This window comes from Xiphias gladius, chromosome 1, assembly GCF_016859285.1.
Source record: "Xiphias gladius isolate SHS-SW01 ecotype Sanya breed wild chromosome 1, ASM1685928v1, whole genome shotgun sequence".
Lineage (NCBI taxonomy): Eukaryota > Metazoa > Chordata > Actinopteri > Istiophoriformes > Xiphiidae > Xiphias > Xiphias gladius.
The window spans coordinates 8613567-8630054 of record NC_053400.1 but is presented as its reverse complement, the minus strand read 5'-3'; the positions used below and the strand labels follow the sequence as shown (position 1 = coordinate 8630054).

The 16488-nt window shown below is 40.1% G+C and overlaps 1 protein-coding gene across 1 annotated transcript; it reads left to right on the top strand.

Annotated features, from left to right (window-relative positions):
* The first annotated feature begins 1822 nt into the window (after positions 1–1822).
* On the top strand, positions 1823–15188 carry LOC120794975 (semaphorin-7A-like). The gene is made up of 14 exons (XM_040136399.1): positions 1823–1938; positions 3203–3336; positions 3437–3493; positions 3619–3717; positions 4020–4128; positions 4251–4358; positions 4469–4608; positions 4820–4998; positions 5664–5772; positions 6502–6697; positions 8134–8249; positions 8475–8620; positions 11320–11381; positions 13654–15188. The coding sequence occupies exons 1-14, from the start codon at positions 1836–1838 to the stop codon at positions 14007–14009; spliced, it is 1914 nt and encodes a 637-aa protein (XP_039992333.1). The 5' UTR covers positions 1823–1835; the 3' UTR covers positions 14010–15188.
* Positions 15189–16488: the final 1300 nt, after the last annotated feature.

Here is a 16488-nt window from a genome sequence, read left to right as displayed (position 1 = left end):
CAGTCTGGTTTTAGCTGGTAGCTGAAGACACACACACACACACACACACACACACACACACACACACACACCTCCGTTCTGGCTGGAGGAGAACGCATCTAAACAGTAAAATCAGGTTTCACAGGTTTCCTGTTATGCTCCCAGCCAAGCGGGTGCATTACCCCAGAGATCCACTAGAGGGAAACATTCAAACAGTTTTGTTATGAATTGGGGTCAACGAGTCACAGTTCTCACAGGAAATCATAGTCAGGAGATTATTAACCACGAATTTCTGTAAATATTAAAAATGAAAATTTAATTTTGCCTCCAAAATCCAATATCCACTTACTCTTATAAACTTTGACCGTAAAATATATATTTATGATGGATAGCCTTGCTCAGTTGCGTTCTATCCTTTTTCAATAATGTATACATAAATAAACACAGCAATTTAGAAAAGAGCAACATCAGCAGTATTGCTGCAACACTGAGTTCATTGTGGTTCCTGTGGTATTAATAAAAACAGAACAAGGAGAAAGTGTTAACAAAACAGTGATCACATTAACTGATTTGAGATTCTGATGGTCATGCTCTTGTGTCAGTATAATAAAAAATAAGAGTCTAATACCATTGGGTTGATGTTTTATTGGTAAAATAAATTAGAAAAGATCTGAGAAAAGAAGTGACCTGATCCCTCCGATGCTAAATGTCACGGTGGGATGGTGATGTATGTGGAGACGGATAGAGTTGTGTGCAGGTTGCATGGTATTAGTAGTAGAAATGATATTTCTGCAGCTGCTCTGCATTTTCCTGGTCAGTCCCCAGCTGATCCTCATTGCTCCTTTTTTGGTTGTCTCTGTACTTAAAGAAAATGTTGATATTTCTGTAACCACCCATATATGCAGGGAGGTGACTGATCCTCTCTGTGTTCCTCGGCTTGCACTGGTGGTGGAACCTATGAGGTTTGAGCAGAAACACTAGATCCCACCTGAGGTGAACGCTGAAGACGCAACCACCTTTCTGATGGAGCGATGCACAAATACACTGGGAGAAGAGGGAGTTTCTGAGACACGCATTGACGGTCCACCACTAGAGCTGTTCTGCTCACACTAATTTGTCTCTAATGAAGAAGAGGAGCAGTAACTAGATGAAGCTTTTTTTTTCTTTCCGTCTGAAGGTTTTGGGAACTTAAGTTGGAAGATTTTGAAAAATGGCCAAAAAATTTGTTCTCTATCAAATCTCCAGCCAGTACCCATGACATTTTCTGGATTAAAAAAAAACAAAAAAAAACAAACAAACAAACAAACAAAAAACAAGTCCAAATGGAAATTGACACCTTTTGGACAAATCAGTCACGAGTTTGTTTTAAGTTTTGGGCTCTTGACGCAAGCTCAAGAACAAAAAAGGTCAGTGCTCGTGTTTTGATTTCACAACAATAAGATAGATACTTCACTACTTATGAAGATCCCAATAACCAATATTAAAGAAAGATTTTAAAAAAATATCTCTAAAAATATTATTTTACAGTCCTCCCATTTAAAGACCAGGGACCGCTTCCAGGTTCCGTTGATGGCAGTAGATGGCGCGTTTAAGTGGCGTGGACGAAGAAACGAACCAAACAACTGAGCAGAGACCAGACTCCTTTGCCACTGGAGCCTTCTAATGGTATATTTATTACCCTATGTGGTAGGAGTAGGTCGAACCCGTGCCGGCTTGGAAAAGCGCACGACGGGAACATCGTTAACGGGCGGGTCGCTTGTCGCGTGTCATCCGGCCACCCGCGGACTCGTCCATGACGAAGGAAGGCGCGGAGCGGCGGAGCGCGTCACTTGGTTCTCGACTGACCTCGGCGAAGGATGCAGCTCTTACTTTTAACCTGGTGTTTACTATTTCCATGCCTCGGGAGTTCGACCGCGGCGAACAAAAGGCATCTACCGAGGATGATATTCACAGAAAAAGGTATGAACATTCATTTATATATATATATATATATTGTTGGCCTCTTTTTCTTAAATTTTGAAACAATTTTTTTTTTACGTGGCGATGAACGTTGCCTAAAGCTGTTCCACAGTGTTTTTACTATGTGTGAGGAAGTTTCAAGTTTTGAAGGTCCTTCCTCCTGGTCCACTTTTCAAGTGGACCAGTGAACTGAAATGAATGTCTCAAGTCGTCGGGAAGTAAATGGTGGGTGAGTTAAAGTAAAAATATTCGAGTAAGAATGATTCCAATTCTGGACTGTAATAGCCTGTGATGTGCCCTGTCATGTCACAGTACTGATTCCTTGAGACTTTGTGATATGGAGGATAAAGAACCAAAGCAAATAAACAGAAATATTTATCACCATTTCATGTCACTCTACCCAGTTTGGAGGGTAATAATACAAAAAATGCCGCAGTAAAAAATGGATTCAAATTCAGGATTGTGAATGAATTAAAGAGTATTTAATTTTTAAGTAAAAAGCCAAGGTTGCTCTTGCTTATTTGTTACATGTTTTGGTTCACTGTTCGGCTTGAAAACGACCTGAAAAGCCAGGTTCAGCATCAAGTGTCCAGGCTGGAGTAGCCCAAGACTGCCAGGCCAAGTCTGGGCATCTCAGTTTAGACACTCAAGTGCTGCCCCAGGAACTCACGTCAGCCCTTCTGGCAGGTCCAAGCCCCAGGATGAAGAGCACTTTCGGGGGTCCCTAGGAATTTGAATCGTGATAGGAAACTGTAGGACACAGTGACACAGCAGAAGAAGAACTCGGATATCCATTGACTGATTTCCGAGTCACACGCTAAACACACACGCTAAACTCATGAATATCATAAGAATAGAGTAATCAGAAGACAAGACATAGCCTACCACTGCACGGCCACCATGAATGTAGACAATGGGGAACATGTATGATGCTTTACCTCTGCTGCTCTTCTCTGTTTAATTTCATTGTGAATGGAATATATTTTAGTTTATGTCTGCTGGTTAGAAACACAAACAATTTGAAGACAACACAGTGGACTCTGGGAAACTGTGTTTTTTGACATTTTATAGACTAAATGATGGAATGGTTCCAATCCATCCAGTAGATGTTGAGATGCTGTATTTCACTGCGAATGACGTGAAAAGTCAGCAGATCAGCAGAGTTGTTCGGATTCATCCTCAGCTGACACGCAGGCCCCAGAAAGGACACCCAGTGCACATGCATAGGCTTGCTTATCATTCAGTGTATTTGGTTCAATTGCAGAGACTGCAGTCAAAAGGTTACCTTCACCCGGACACCACACCCCTTTACAGATCCTCCTGAATGGACAGCCGGACACCGTCACAGCTGCTGGACAAACACACCTGTATTCATACAACTTTCAGGACCATCGGAAGGTAGTGATTAGCTGTATCACTACACTGAACGTATCGAAATTAGCCTTGCTTTACAGTAATTTGGAGCAAAGTAATAGCTCGGTATTATTTCTCTCCACAGACTCCTGTAGAACGGAAGGTGTTGTGGAAGGAATGCATTGACAGCACTCCACGAAAGGTGAGCAGTGTAAAATGACTTAATAGCAAACAGAGCAGAGCGGTTGGGTCGTCATCTAGATCTGATAGTGACCGATTGTTGACTACTCCTGAAATATTGCAAAAATTCTCCCTCTTTTCATTTAGGATTGCAGCTATAACATAACTGTGTTCCACAAGAGGGAAGAGGCCAACCAGGCATTTGTGTGTGGAACCAATGGCAGGGAAACACTGTGCTGTGATGTGGTATGACACTGTATTCAATGTGTTACTGAGAATGGCGGTGGTCCCCAGTTGTGCTTATTGTGACCAGCCACTTCTTGTTTTGTTTATTTGAAAAAACCCAATACTTTCTCTAGAAAAGTACATCATAAGATCTACGTGTGGGAGAGTGGGTGTTTTCGATTCAGAAAATGCATATGCTTGTATGAGCAGGGTATAATTAATGCTTAAATCATACTTGTGCTTACAGTGATGGAGAATAGGGGGCATATTTTTCTTTAACTTGCCTTTTTGTTTTGTTTTTTTGTTTGTTTGTTTTTTTGTAGAATTTATCAGAGCTGTCACCCAAGTGCATGCCCTCTGCAAAAATGGGGCACATAAAAAGAAGCATAGGGACATTTATCATAAAGAAAGGCGAACCGTCTGCTCTTGTGGGTGAGTTTTTATACACAATGGATGTTTTTACATCTGCTGGTGAGTCTCTGCTTTCTGATTCACCCGTTTTCCTGATTCACCCGTTTTCTTATCTTCCATATCCATTTGTTCTCTCTTTTCAGAATCAGCGGAAAGTGCAGACCTCTACATTACATACTCTGGATCTCAAGCCAATATTGGTATCTACAGGTTTGGGAAAGACAGAGTTAGACCAGTACACCATAATAAAGGTACTTGTATGGAGGATGATTTTCTCTAGGACTTGAGAAGTTTCTTTATTTACATGGTGCTATCTATGTCATTATAGAGACAAATAATGACTTTGTTTCTCTGTCTTTAGAGCAGCACTATGTGGGTTTGATGCTCAGCAGACGACCAAATTCCTTAGAGGACAAAGTTTATGCCTTCTATAAGGAGAAAAACAGAGACACAAGCTTGCAAAGTGACACGTGGCTCCCTTTTGTGACCCAGGTTTGCATGGTAAGACCTCATTATTTACGACATTAGGATTAAATAACTTTCACATACAGTCTGGCTAGAATGTAGGACTACAAAATTCATTTCTAGAATCAGATATGTGCACAAAGTACCTGCTGTAAACAAGAACTGTAACCATTTCCATTGTATGAAGTAATACTCGCATGTGCATTGTGAAGGAGTGATTGATCCTTTGGCTGTGCGTTGCTTCTAGGCAGATGTTGGTGGTCCCAAGAACAACCTGCAGTTTAGCTGGACGTCCCAGATGAATGCCAGGCTCTTCTGCGGAGACCCTGACAATGGACAGTATTTCTCTGAACTGGTAGATGTGGCCACTGTGCATGCAGACCAGTGGCAGGATGCCAGGGTTTATGCACTCTTCAGAAATGAATGGTAGGACTCCTTCATCATTTATGTATATAAGCAAGGGCTGAATGAACATTCTCAGGTTTTACTAAAGTAAAAACACTGCTACTTTAACCAAATTTAGGAGTTTGAATCAAGTTGGCATGAGAGGAATGATCTCAAACGTTACATGAAGTGCAGTATGACTACTTAAGCAAAGTCATAACTTAAGTATTTGCCTAATCAAATTTACTTTTTTCATGAGTTTTTTGACCCGGACACTTTTCGGCATCATAAAATTATAGTCAGCCACAATGATGTAAGAAAACCAGAATGACTTTGCTGCTAAGTTGTTTTGTCTTCATGTTATACAATCAAGGCACTTGTTATGTGAGCCGATTTTACCATAACGAAGCACATAGCTACAAACCATCATGATATGAGAATAAATACTGTGGACTGCCTTCAATAGTGATCTCTTCATAAGATCATGTTCTTTCTCGTTTGTGTGATCAGACGACACTTTGTTGTTGCTTCTTCTTGTGGTTTTGGTCAAGGTTCAGCTCAGTTCCTCTTTGTAAACTACGCCCACCTGCTTTTTTCACTATTTTTAACCAGCAGAAACCGGCTAAAATATTTACTGACCTCGCAATAGTTTTTTGTTGTTGCAGATGTTTCTGTGTAGAACTGCTGACGTCTGTGTCTCTCTGCAGGGGCATGAGTGCCGTGTGTGTCTACACCATTGAAGATATTGACCACATCTTCTCAACCTCCCCGTTTAAAGGCTCCAGCACAGCCAATCACAAGAAGAGGTCTAGGATGGTATGTGTTATTCAAACTGACCAGAGGTGAAAAACCTAACAACTAGTCTTGTCACAAAATGATTCCTGGAATTATTATGGTTGATATCTTTTTAACCCTGTGTTTATATACAGTTAAAAGCACAGGTTGTTGATTAGCACATCTTGAGCATAAGTTTTTCATTTTCCCAAATTTGACTTGGCCTTTTGTATATTTTCTTAAGATACCAAGTAATTGCCTTATTTTGTTCTTTTCTTTAAAAAAAAAGAAAAAGTTTTTATGATACTTTGGCAGGCAGCAATGCACCTGTCGCTGCTGCTACCTAATCTTATCCTTGGTTTTAATGTCAGTGCCAATCTAAATCTGATGTATGTGTAAATGCGTATTTAAGACCACTTTGTAAGGGTTCTTTTTTTCAAGCAAGTCAGCTGGAAACTTTAAAAAGTAAGCCGGAGACAGGTGTTTCCAGCAACTCGCGGCGCTAACGTTAGCTTAATTATCGAGCTAGCTACAGCTGGTAAAATCTCCCCGCGACTGTTTTCTCATTTCATCTGACAAAAGCGACTGGCGAAATGAGAAGCCTGCTGTGTCTACCTCTGTCTGAAAGCACGGAACCATTGTTTCAAAAATGACTCCGATTTTCTGGTGGTAAATCTGTGCGAGATCAGACATCATGGCAGCCATAGCAACAGTAACTGAACGGTCAGTTGGTGTGCGACCAGAACCAAAACACATGCTTTTTTTCTTCAGTGTGTTAGTGACAGCACAAAGATTCCTCCAGAGACCCTGAGGATGATTGAGAAGACCTCGGAGATGGAGCAGTGGGTCCAGCCCGTGAACAAGTCAGGCCCACTTCTTTTTAATCACCACAACTACACCCACATCTACGTTCACACTTCCCAGGACAAGAGGAACCATCCCTTCACAGTTCTGTTCCTGTCAACAAGTGAGTAATACAGTAATGTGAATAAGGGAAATTGCTACTAAGAATAGTACACTGTATTGTATATTGTGCACATTACGTACACCGGTTCCCTTAAGTAGTTTGTTAAACTGGGAGAAGAACATTTTGCTGACCTAAAAGTTCAGTTTAACAGGTATTAGTTGCTGACACAGAACCCACTTATAGTATCTGTTATATTTTGTGTCAACCCAAAAGTTTCCTGTATTGATGCCACAGCCCAGAGGCTCAGCACAAAGTTAACTTTCTACACTGAATGCCGAGCAGAAATGCAGTACAATTATGTGGGACAAGTTGGCTTGAATTTAACACCCTTTAGCACCCTTTCGCATTTTGGCCTCGGTGGCAACTCATATCAACACAAGCGGGAGTCGCCTGTTCCTGGCGGCTCCCTGTTAACTGGCTGGAAATGAAATATTGCACCAGTCGAGTGATGGTGCTGAAATTGTCAGTGGTACCAAAAATTCTCCCCCACCCAGGGAATATCAGTGTAGTGCACAAAAGTAAATACAGTTCAAATTAATTTTCTTTTTGGTAACATTTGAAAGGCTGAAACTACCTGTTGAAAAGTATAGCAATAAACTCTTGAAAATAGGATGTGAAAGTTCAAATCAAATCTGGCATGCGGATGCTAAAACCACACTGCTCTTTAATTCAATTATGTGACTGGAATAGGATGAACCAACCCGTCATCAACATCCTGTGAGCTCCAAGTTCTTACTACCAGAAGTCTGAAGAGTGTTGAGCCAACCCAACAGTTTCCCGTGTCAAAGGAGAGGACACATGATACATGACTTGTAGATAAATGGGATAAATGCTGTAGACCAACAGCCCACAGGATGCATTAAAAGCATGCCATAAGTGCACGTTCACCCTGTGAGCACTTATGACTGGTGTATGAGGATACATTAGGTGGTAAAGTATAAATAGATCTGGGCCAAATAAGGACAAGAAAGTTCCAACACAGCCCAACATAAGCACGTCAGCTTTTCAGACAAGCTTTTTTTTTTTCAGTTCCAAATCAGGGATTCTTTACCCATGGCAGGCTTGCATGTAAACATATTCATATTAACTTATTAAATATGAATATGAATATGTTTAATTAATTTATTAAAGTTAACTTATTAACTTATTAAAGTTAATATGAATAAACAAGTTCATTCATATTTCATTCATTCTAACTTTTTATTTACTGGCTGTAAAGTTTACATAAGCAGCCCGATAAACTGGAATGTCTGTAGCTGACCTGAATGACTGAATGTCAGCTGAATGCTTTCTTATCAAAACATTTGACAGCCTTTGCTGGAAGTCTCATATTACGTAATGAGAGATATGGGAGTAGGATGTTTTGAGAAGGTGTGGTTCGTTCTGACAGGTTTGGATATCTAGTCATCTCTGTTCCTCATTCCTTCTTTAAACAGAAAATGGAGGGCTTCATAAAGTGATACAGACTAAAAGTCAGATCTTTGTCATCGCTGAGTACCAACCCATCTTCCACCAAGCCCATATCTTCAGCATCATCCTTCACCCTTCCTCTGTGAGTAAAAAAAGCCCTGCCTACACAACTATTCTACCCACCAAGACAAAGGTGGGTAGAATGGAAGAGTATAAATCATATACTGGTCACAGTGAGTTAAAGGAAACTGGTAGTACTTCCTAAAGAAGAGCAGATTTTAGGTATTTTGGATGAAGTTTAAACATTCCCCAGGATCTTGGTCAAGTACGATTAGAAAACCTGTGTTCTATCTGTGCATAATTGCAGAGGAAACTGTATGTGGAATCCAGAAGTGAACTGATCCAACTGGACGTGGCAAACTGTGCCAAGTACGGAGACAGCTGTGAGGAATGTGTCTTAGCCAGAGATCCTTACTGCGGCTGGAACGGCACCCACTGTACCGCTGAGACACAGTAAGACCACCAGGCTTTGTGTACCTGGAGACCTCTAAGCTGAATCAAAATCCAAACATAAATTCTTTACATCACATCCAAAAATGACATACTACTACCTACTTAAAGGTACTCTGTTTTGTTAAAGGTGCACCGTGAAGTTTTCTTTTAAACGAACAAAAGCTACAGTATGTGTACATTTACTGTCTCCCACCAAAATGCATCTGTGTTTATGCTTGAGGTCTGACAAACAAACCAAAGCCAATTTTCTTTCGTACTTTAAATTGTGCATTGTTTACATCCATGTTTGCTGCCTTTGTTGGCGCATTGCTACATTTCTTGCCACGAAGAAATGTGTATTGGCTCAGCTGTATGCTCTCGTGTTCATGATGGAAACAAAACTGGAATCCGCTGGCAGAAACGTTGCTTGTTAGGACCGCGAGTGGTCAAAAACTACACAGGATCCCTTTGATTCCTACACAGGTTTAACAGCACAGGTTCACTCAGGCCTGCCCCCCAGGTTTGTACACAGTGTCTCATAATTAGTAACTTTTTGAATCCTATTAGCATTGTCATCAGAATAGTGGTGCAATGTGGCATAGTTGGCCACAGCTGAGCCACTGCAAACTGCACCTGCCAAAGAGTCTTCACTTCCAATATGGAGCAACTCTTATGATGATGGTGTAAATCATGTTACCTAAATATTTCAACACTCAACCGATACTGACCCGATACTAGTTCTACTAGTTCGCCCTTCTACAATACAGTTAGCATGCTTGCAAACTTTTCTTTCGTACACAGTACCATCTTTTAACAGTATGTCCAAAGTATGTCTTTTAACAACACCACAAAGCCCTTGTTTCCACAGCTGTCAGCTGTTTTAACTGTCATCCAAACCATAAACAGCCAAGGCCAACACAAAATGATATTTTAAATGATGCTGCATTTTACATCCATATAACAGGTTTGATTTTATTGTACGTAATTAGCCATTGTTTGGCAGAAAACATGAGTGGATAATAAGCATAGAGTAAAAGAGTGATCGTGTCAGATTGATTATACTGTAGGAAAGGTTTGAGAAGTTTCTACTGACATATTCATGGGTACATAACTTGTTTTTCTGCACCAAAGAGTGTAGAAATGTGGACTATGGGTCGATCTTTCCAAACTTCATTCTAATTACGTGCAACTGAAATACGAAAACCTTTCAATTTCATTTCAGTTTCAGCAGGACTTTCCCCAAAACAAATGATCACATCAGAGCTCTGTTTTCGCTTCACGCTCTACAGCATCAGCATTAAAAGTCTAATATGAAATGGATAAACAGGGTGCTGGTTAAACATTAGCTGATGTGACACCAAGCAGATGACTGTCAGGAGTTTGGTTATCCAAACAGTAGTCACTTGACTGAAGTCACTTTGTAAATTGGTTTGACCCATGCAAAACTCAATGTGTGTGACGTTGCAAACCTGAACTGCCAACGTTGGAAAGAATGAGAACTCCAATGAGAACTGTTGTGTTATCATGAATTTTTCCTGATATAATGATACTGTGAGAGTTTTTCTTCTCACTCGGCAGCTGTGTTTCCTAGTAAAGCATTTTGCCAGTGTTGCCTTTAAAGAAGAAGTGTATAGACCACAGAGTCTCCGCTGTAAACAGGAAGAAACTTTTTAATGATTTTTTTGTAGAAAAGGACAAGTGAGCTAGAAATCCATTTCCAAATAAGTGCCAGTGGTGTGTGTGTGTGTGTGTGTGTGTGTGTGTGTGTGGGGGGGTTCCTACACCACCTACATACAGGAACTCTGCCACTACCTGCAATCTGCCACCCCTTTCACACTCATGCATACACACACATCCGCCCACGCACTTCATGTGATGCGGCCGATGACTGTGATCACTATGATGGGTGCGTCTATTACCACATAAAACATTATCAAAGCCTGAGTCACAATCTGCTCATCGCGCTCTGCAAGGAAGGAAATGATAGTGATATGAATCATGACTTATATCTGTCCGCATGTGGACAGACATAGGCTAGCTAAGAATGGAGGTAGGGGAGTGTACTCTCTTTCTGAGCAATAGTTTAAATTACAGGGGATTTAACGATGCCATGCAATGACTGCTACAGTCCCTGTGGAGTGATTGGTGTGGATTTATGTAGAATCAAGTGAACGTCCCCCAAACGCAAAACTACCTATATCTGGGAATTTACCTTACAATTAATTACTGAGAAATGTACTGTATGCAGATGAATGGAGGTACTAATTAATTCAGTTTCATTTGATTTGTTTGCTTTGCCTTTTGCTTCATAAAATAATCAGGCACAGTCCCGTAAAAGTAATTTAACAATGGAGTGATACTTGTAATGATGTTACTGATACTTAAAGTTATTTCTACAAATCGTTTTCTTTATAAGATTCTGTGGGTTCCAATAAAGTATTAGTGGCCTGAATCCATTGTGAGAGTGTATTGTGGTAGTTGTGTATCATGTGTAAAGTAATGAGCCAAGTATTCTGCATTATAATAATTTAAATGTCAGATGTATTTGCATGGGGCTGCTAACATTGCAGGTAAACATTCTGTCTAGTATGTGTGCGTAAGGGCGGTGAATTTCTACAGTGCTCACCGTTACGTGGTCTCCAGGTTTGCTAACACTCACAATGTCTTCGGTGTAACTGGCCGATTTTTTCTAACTGAGGTTTTCCCTTTCCTTTGGACAGTGGCACACTACAGGATGTGGTTACGGGGAACCATACCATCTGCTCCGTTCATCCAGAAAAAGGTACGAGAATATCTATGAGTTTACCGCATATAAAGCCCAATCTTTGTTGCACATACAGTAAGTGTGAGCTCATGTCATGGGACTGCGCGGTCAAAATGAGCTCATCTTCAGCTGAACTGCAGCTAAACAGCAGCCTAGCTGGACGTATGCTGATTCAACATAACACATCAAACACAAGATTATTGAATTCTGAATGTTTTCTCTGTTCCTTCAGAAAGCTATTCAAAATATGTTGTGGTTTTGTTTTATTTAAACAAAATTTCCAGTTTATTATATTACAGTTGTTAAAGAACAGCAGAAAGTGGGCAACACCTGGTTAGCTTAGCATGAAGGACAGAAACAGGGGGAACAGCAGGCCTGGCTCTGTCCAACAGTCTGTTTCCACTTTAGGCTAAGCTAAGCTAACGGGCTGCTGGCTGTAGCCTTATGTTTAACAGACAGACATGAAAGTGGCATTGATCTTCCCACCTAACTCAGCAAAAAAGAATGTAAGCATACTTTCAAAATGTCAAACTGCTTCTTCAAAGCCCACTCATCATCAGTTATTGGTGTTAGTCTGCAGGGGCATAGCATGAAAATCTAGGCGCTGTTGCTGTGAGGCCTCGGGGTACCGTTCCTTTTTTAAATGATCAATTTTCACGATGTACAAAACTAAATCAACAAATGAACATCTGCAGTGGCTATAGGGGTTATCCTTATTAAGATGTTCATACAACATTTAAGAAAATATTAGTCAAACGAATCTGACACATTCGTTACTGTCAGTGCCTTGGGCTGCCCAGTCTGAGATCCCCCCACATGTAAGCCCACGTTCCTCTACATGCTGAACAATTATTTCATGGAACTACTAGATGCAGTTTGCTTGGAGAGAAAGCATCATAGAGCACTATTTCCTTTGTGGTTGTTAAGGTGTTTATTTATGCCCATGAGCTAAGAAAATTCACACTCTGGGAGTTTCTGAAACCAGCAGCGCTGCTTCCTTCCTGAAATGGCTGCGTCTTTTTTCTGCTCTTTTATCTGCAAGCCACATACTGTGTTTTGATAATAGCGGGGGTAATTGAACCTGCCCCCCAACATGAAACCATTCCAGAACAGCGCTGACAAGTTGTGTTCGTTCACATTCCTTTTGAAGAAATTTCCTTAACTGTTGTTTTCCTTTAGCTATCCCTCCGATATTGCCCTGTGGCTTACCCTGTGAACGGACCCCTTAGAAGAAATGAATATGTGTGGGGACTTTGTATTTGTAACTTGGGAGGAATTCAATTCACATACTGACAATCGATTTCTCTTCCTAAGTTTCAAACAACACAAATAGACTGATCTTTACGTATTTTACGGCCTGATAAGCTCAGTAGGCATAGTAAAGCAGTAACACTGTCAGGTTTGAGAGTAGTGTATGTGTACTCTAATATCATCATAAGGCTTAGACAAGGCTGGCTCCCGGATACTATATTTGAAGTTAGGACACTGGCAATTCAATCCCCCTCACCTTACATGGCCACTTTCATCCCCAAATGAATAGGTAAGCTCTGTATACACAATTCTACTATCTCTAGTTCACATACCCAGACTGTTTCTGGTGACACTGTTGCGGGAACGCGTGTCTCATTTTGAGAAACTAAACACGTGGCCACTTCTTAAGAGGTGTGATATCTTGCTCTGCATGCAGCGCGTTCCTTCCCTAATCGTGTCAAAGCAAAGATGCCTGTTGCCCTTGACATCGGTTGCAAGGGGCTGTGCTGCAGATTACATTTTCTTATCAACAGCTTTAGCCTGCCTTTCAGAAATACGTTAAAACTACTAGTACTGATGACTTGTGTCCTCCACCATTTTCCAACTTTCTTATCACAGCCACTCCTGGCCATCAAGGGCATATTACAAAGCTCAGTTTTAGGTACATAAATAACATCAGAAAGCAGCCCTCCTATATTCCCATGTGCTGATGATTTATAGGTTCTGTCACCCCAAAAGCAGACAAACTCTTACTTCTACCTCAACATATGCAAAAGACCATGTAAAGAACAACAACACCTCTGCTTCGTTATCATATAGAACAAATCTTCACCAACTCAGTTCCCTTTACCATAATCACTCCTCTGTCACTTACTTTACTTGCCTGACTATTGTACAAATGACTATCCCTTTTGACTTTCTGGTTTGCCGAATCCATGCCATTCTGTAACTGAAATAAGATACCTGCCTGGTTAAATAAAGATTAGATGAATCAACTTTCCTCCTTAAAGCTAAATAGACCTGGTGTCTGTTTTCTCAGCTTTTAGATATTCCCATGATACACTTGCAGACGAGAACGTGGACCGCATCACACTTCCCTCTCGGTCCAGGTATTTCCTTCAGTGTCCGGTGTCGTCCCATCACGCCCAGTATACCTGGCGTCACCTTGAAAGCTCCATACCCTGCAGGTCAAAGGATCAGGAGTGCCTCCTTCTGATTGACAGCATTGGTCCTGAGCAGGTGGGAGATTACAGATGTGTGTCAGAGGAGTTGGGCTACAGCAAAGTCCTGGCACAGTACCAACTACAGCTGGAGAGCAGGGCGGCGGGCCGATTATCGAGCTCGCTGGTCTGGGTTTGTCTGATGGCCGCTCTGATTAAGAGTTTGTCTTGTTAGTCCTGATTCCAGTGAAAGGCTAAAAACATTAATAAGGAATTGTCATTTTCAAGTGCAGTGGCAACTGTTAATGAATTTCAAATCCCTCTCATTTTTATTATACATACATAATTAGCCCCAGCCTTCAAATGCATCATTTTAAACAATTAAAAAGTTTTGTTTTCCTCTTTTGGCATCTCCGAATCTTTTGACACTTCACTGCACTTGGTGTTTGTGTCTTATGCCTTTAAATGCACATAAACGAGAGAATGTGCGCTTAACCAATAATGATGCAATATGTTCTTAGCATAATTCAAGTTAAACTTTGTTTCATACACATTTAGCAAGAAGAAACCAGATGTATAGTTGCAATTTGGGATACTGCTTAAAAATCTCAACTGTGTTAAAAGCTGTTAAATGACCTTCTGAAAGCTTTCCAGGGATTATTTTTCAGAAAACCAGATTCTTGGCGGGAATGTTATAATGCATGAGACTACATGAGAGGTACAAACAGGGTAAGAGTGCAGCATGCAGGAAATCCATCTCGGGTGACCTGAAATATACTGAAACCAGATTCATGCAGGTCGAACAGAAAACCACTCAAGTCTTGCAATACCTTAGTTACATGATGCACATTTCATTTCAGTTCTCATGGGAAACTACTAAATGTTTTGCATCCATTTCCTTTAAATGTGAAATTCTGTCAGAATGGACACTTTCCTAACTGCAGTTTCCTCCTTTGTATACTACCTCAGACTCACTTGAGAGGCGTAAAACAGACTGAGCTCCTTTCTGTTTGTCGAGACTCCTGTTGATCAAGTTAAAGGCAACATGTTGACATTATTAAATAATCCAGACGTCCTCAACGTGCAAAGTTGACAAATCCTTTTTTCAGCTGTGCCTGTGAGGAAGTGTGAATCTTAGTAGAGACAATGCAGTTGGTCCAGCAGCAGCAACATGTAATACTGCTTAACGTTTGAGCTCATGACGCAACAGTGTTGTTCAATACAAAATACATTTTAGGTGTACTTTCTAACTTTGCTGCTTTCAGTGGTCTTACAAGCAGAATGTTAAATATTATTTAATGTGTGTTTGTATATAATATAAAAAATATATAAATATAAAAGTTGTTTACATGTTACATCTTGGTTTTGATATTATTTGTAAATTATGTGACTAACTAACATCACATCTTGATGAACTGTTTGAACTTGATGAATGGTAATTGCAATATATTGGAATTAATAAAGCAATACAATTACAAAACTAGCTGCAGTGAGTAGATATATTATTGCAAGTCAAGAAAACTGAAATTTAAATCATACATCAAGGTGCATTTTTATTTTTTCATATACATGCTGTTTAAAAATCTGTTTTCATCCTGCAGTTTAGTAACTTTAATATTCTACTAGTTCAGTTCTTCCAACCTGACTAAATTAGCAGCTCTAAAATGATAACAGCACTCATGAATGCCTCACTTCATGCTTTCACAGGAACTGCACCACTTGGCTTCCTCAAACATTGCACACTGTTTAAAAGAAAAAAAAAACCCAACAAAAACAAAACATGTAGTTTCAAGGTTAATTTGAAAAATTCCTACTGGCTCTAGTCTGTCCCCTGCTCTAAATAATGGAAAATACCATTTCTGAAATACAGGAAGGCTGACGGGAAGACATACTTTCACAATTTGTATGATGACATTTCCTCTACATTATGTACTAGGGGAAAGTTGGTTTGCTAAGTGTATGTCAGAGTTGGCGTGGGGGCTTTTAGATCAGTCTAACTTGAGAAAAGTTATTGATCATATTTAAATACTGCAATTCCTTAAGGTCAGAGTGACTCATAAAAAGCCTGAAACAGTTTCTAAAATCAAGCCTGCAGGTGGTATTTCTTGTTAGGGGGAACTTACTGAACCTGTGATAAAGAAACCTAGCAATGGCTGGCTTGTAAAATAGAGGACATGAATGGATGTTTCAACTCCCTGGACATTCACTGTAAAGGATCTGAAAATTCTTCTGGTTGATTCTAATGTTGGCGTTGCAGCAAAGCAGGGAACACGAGATGAACGGCAGTGGGCGTGAATCACATGTCAGCAAGCACTACATGCGGTGGTCTCGGTGACATTTTAAGGAAGAAATAAAACAAACACACTGAAATAAGATATAAAGTACAACTTTATCATGACATACAAGTTTAAAGCCCTGAGAACCATATCTTTATATTACTAATATGAACAAAACTGAATGTGTGAAAACCACTTTGGAAAAGTGCTCCTCTTAAATACAATCAGCACAAACCAGTTTTTACAAGCATTCATGTGTTTTGTCCTATTTTTGTTTACTTTAATCAAAGAGAAAACTATAATATCAGTAATATCATTATTATCATGTCCATAATAATAATAACAGTACAAAAATATGCACAAACCCCACAGCTGAATTAATATACGGAGCATTGTACAAGCCAAAAACAACAACATAAAATTGATAAATGAGGTATT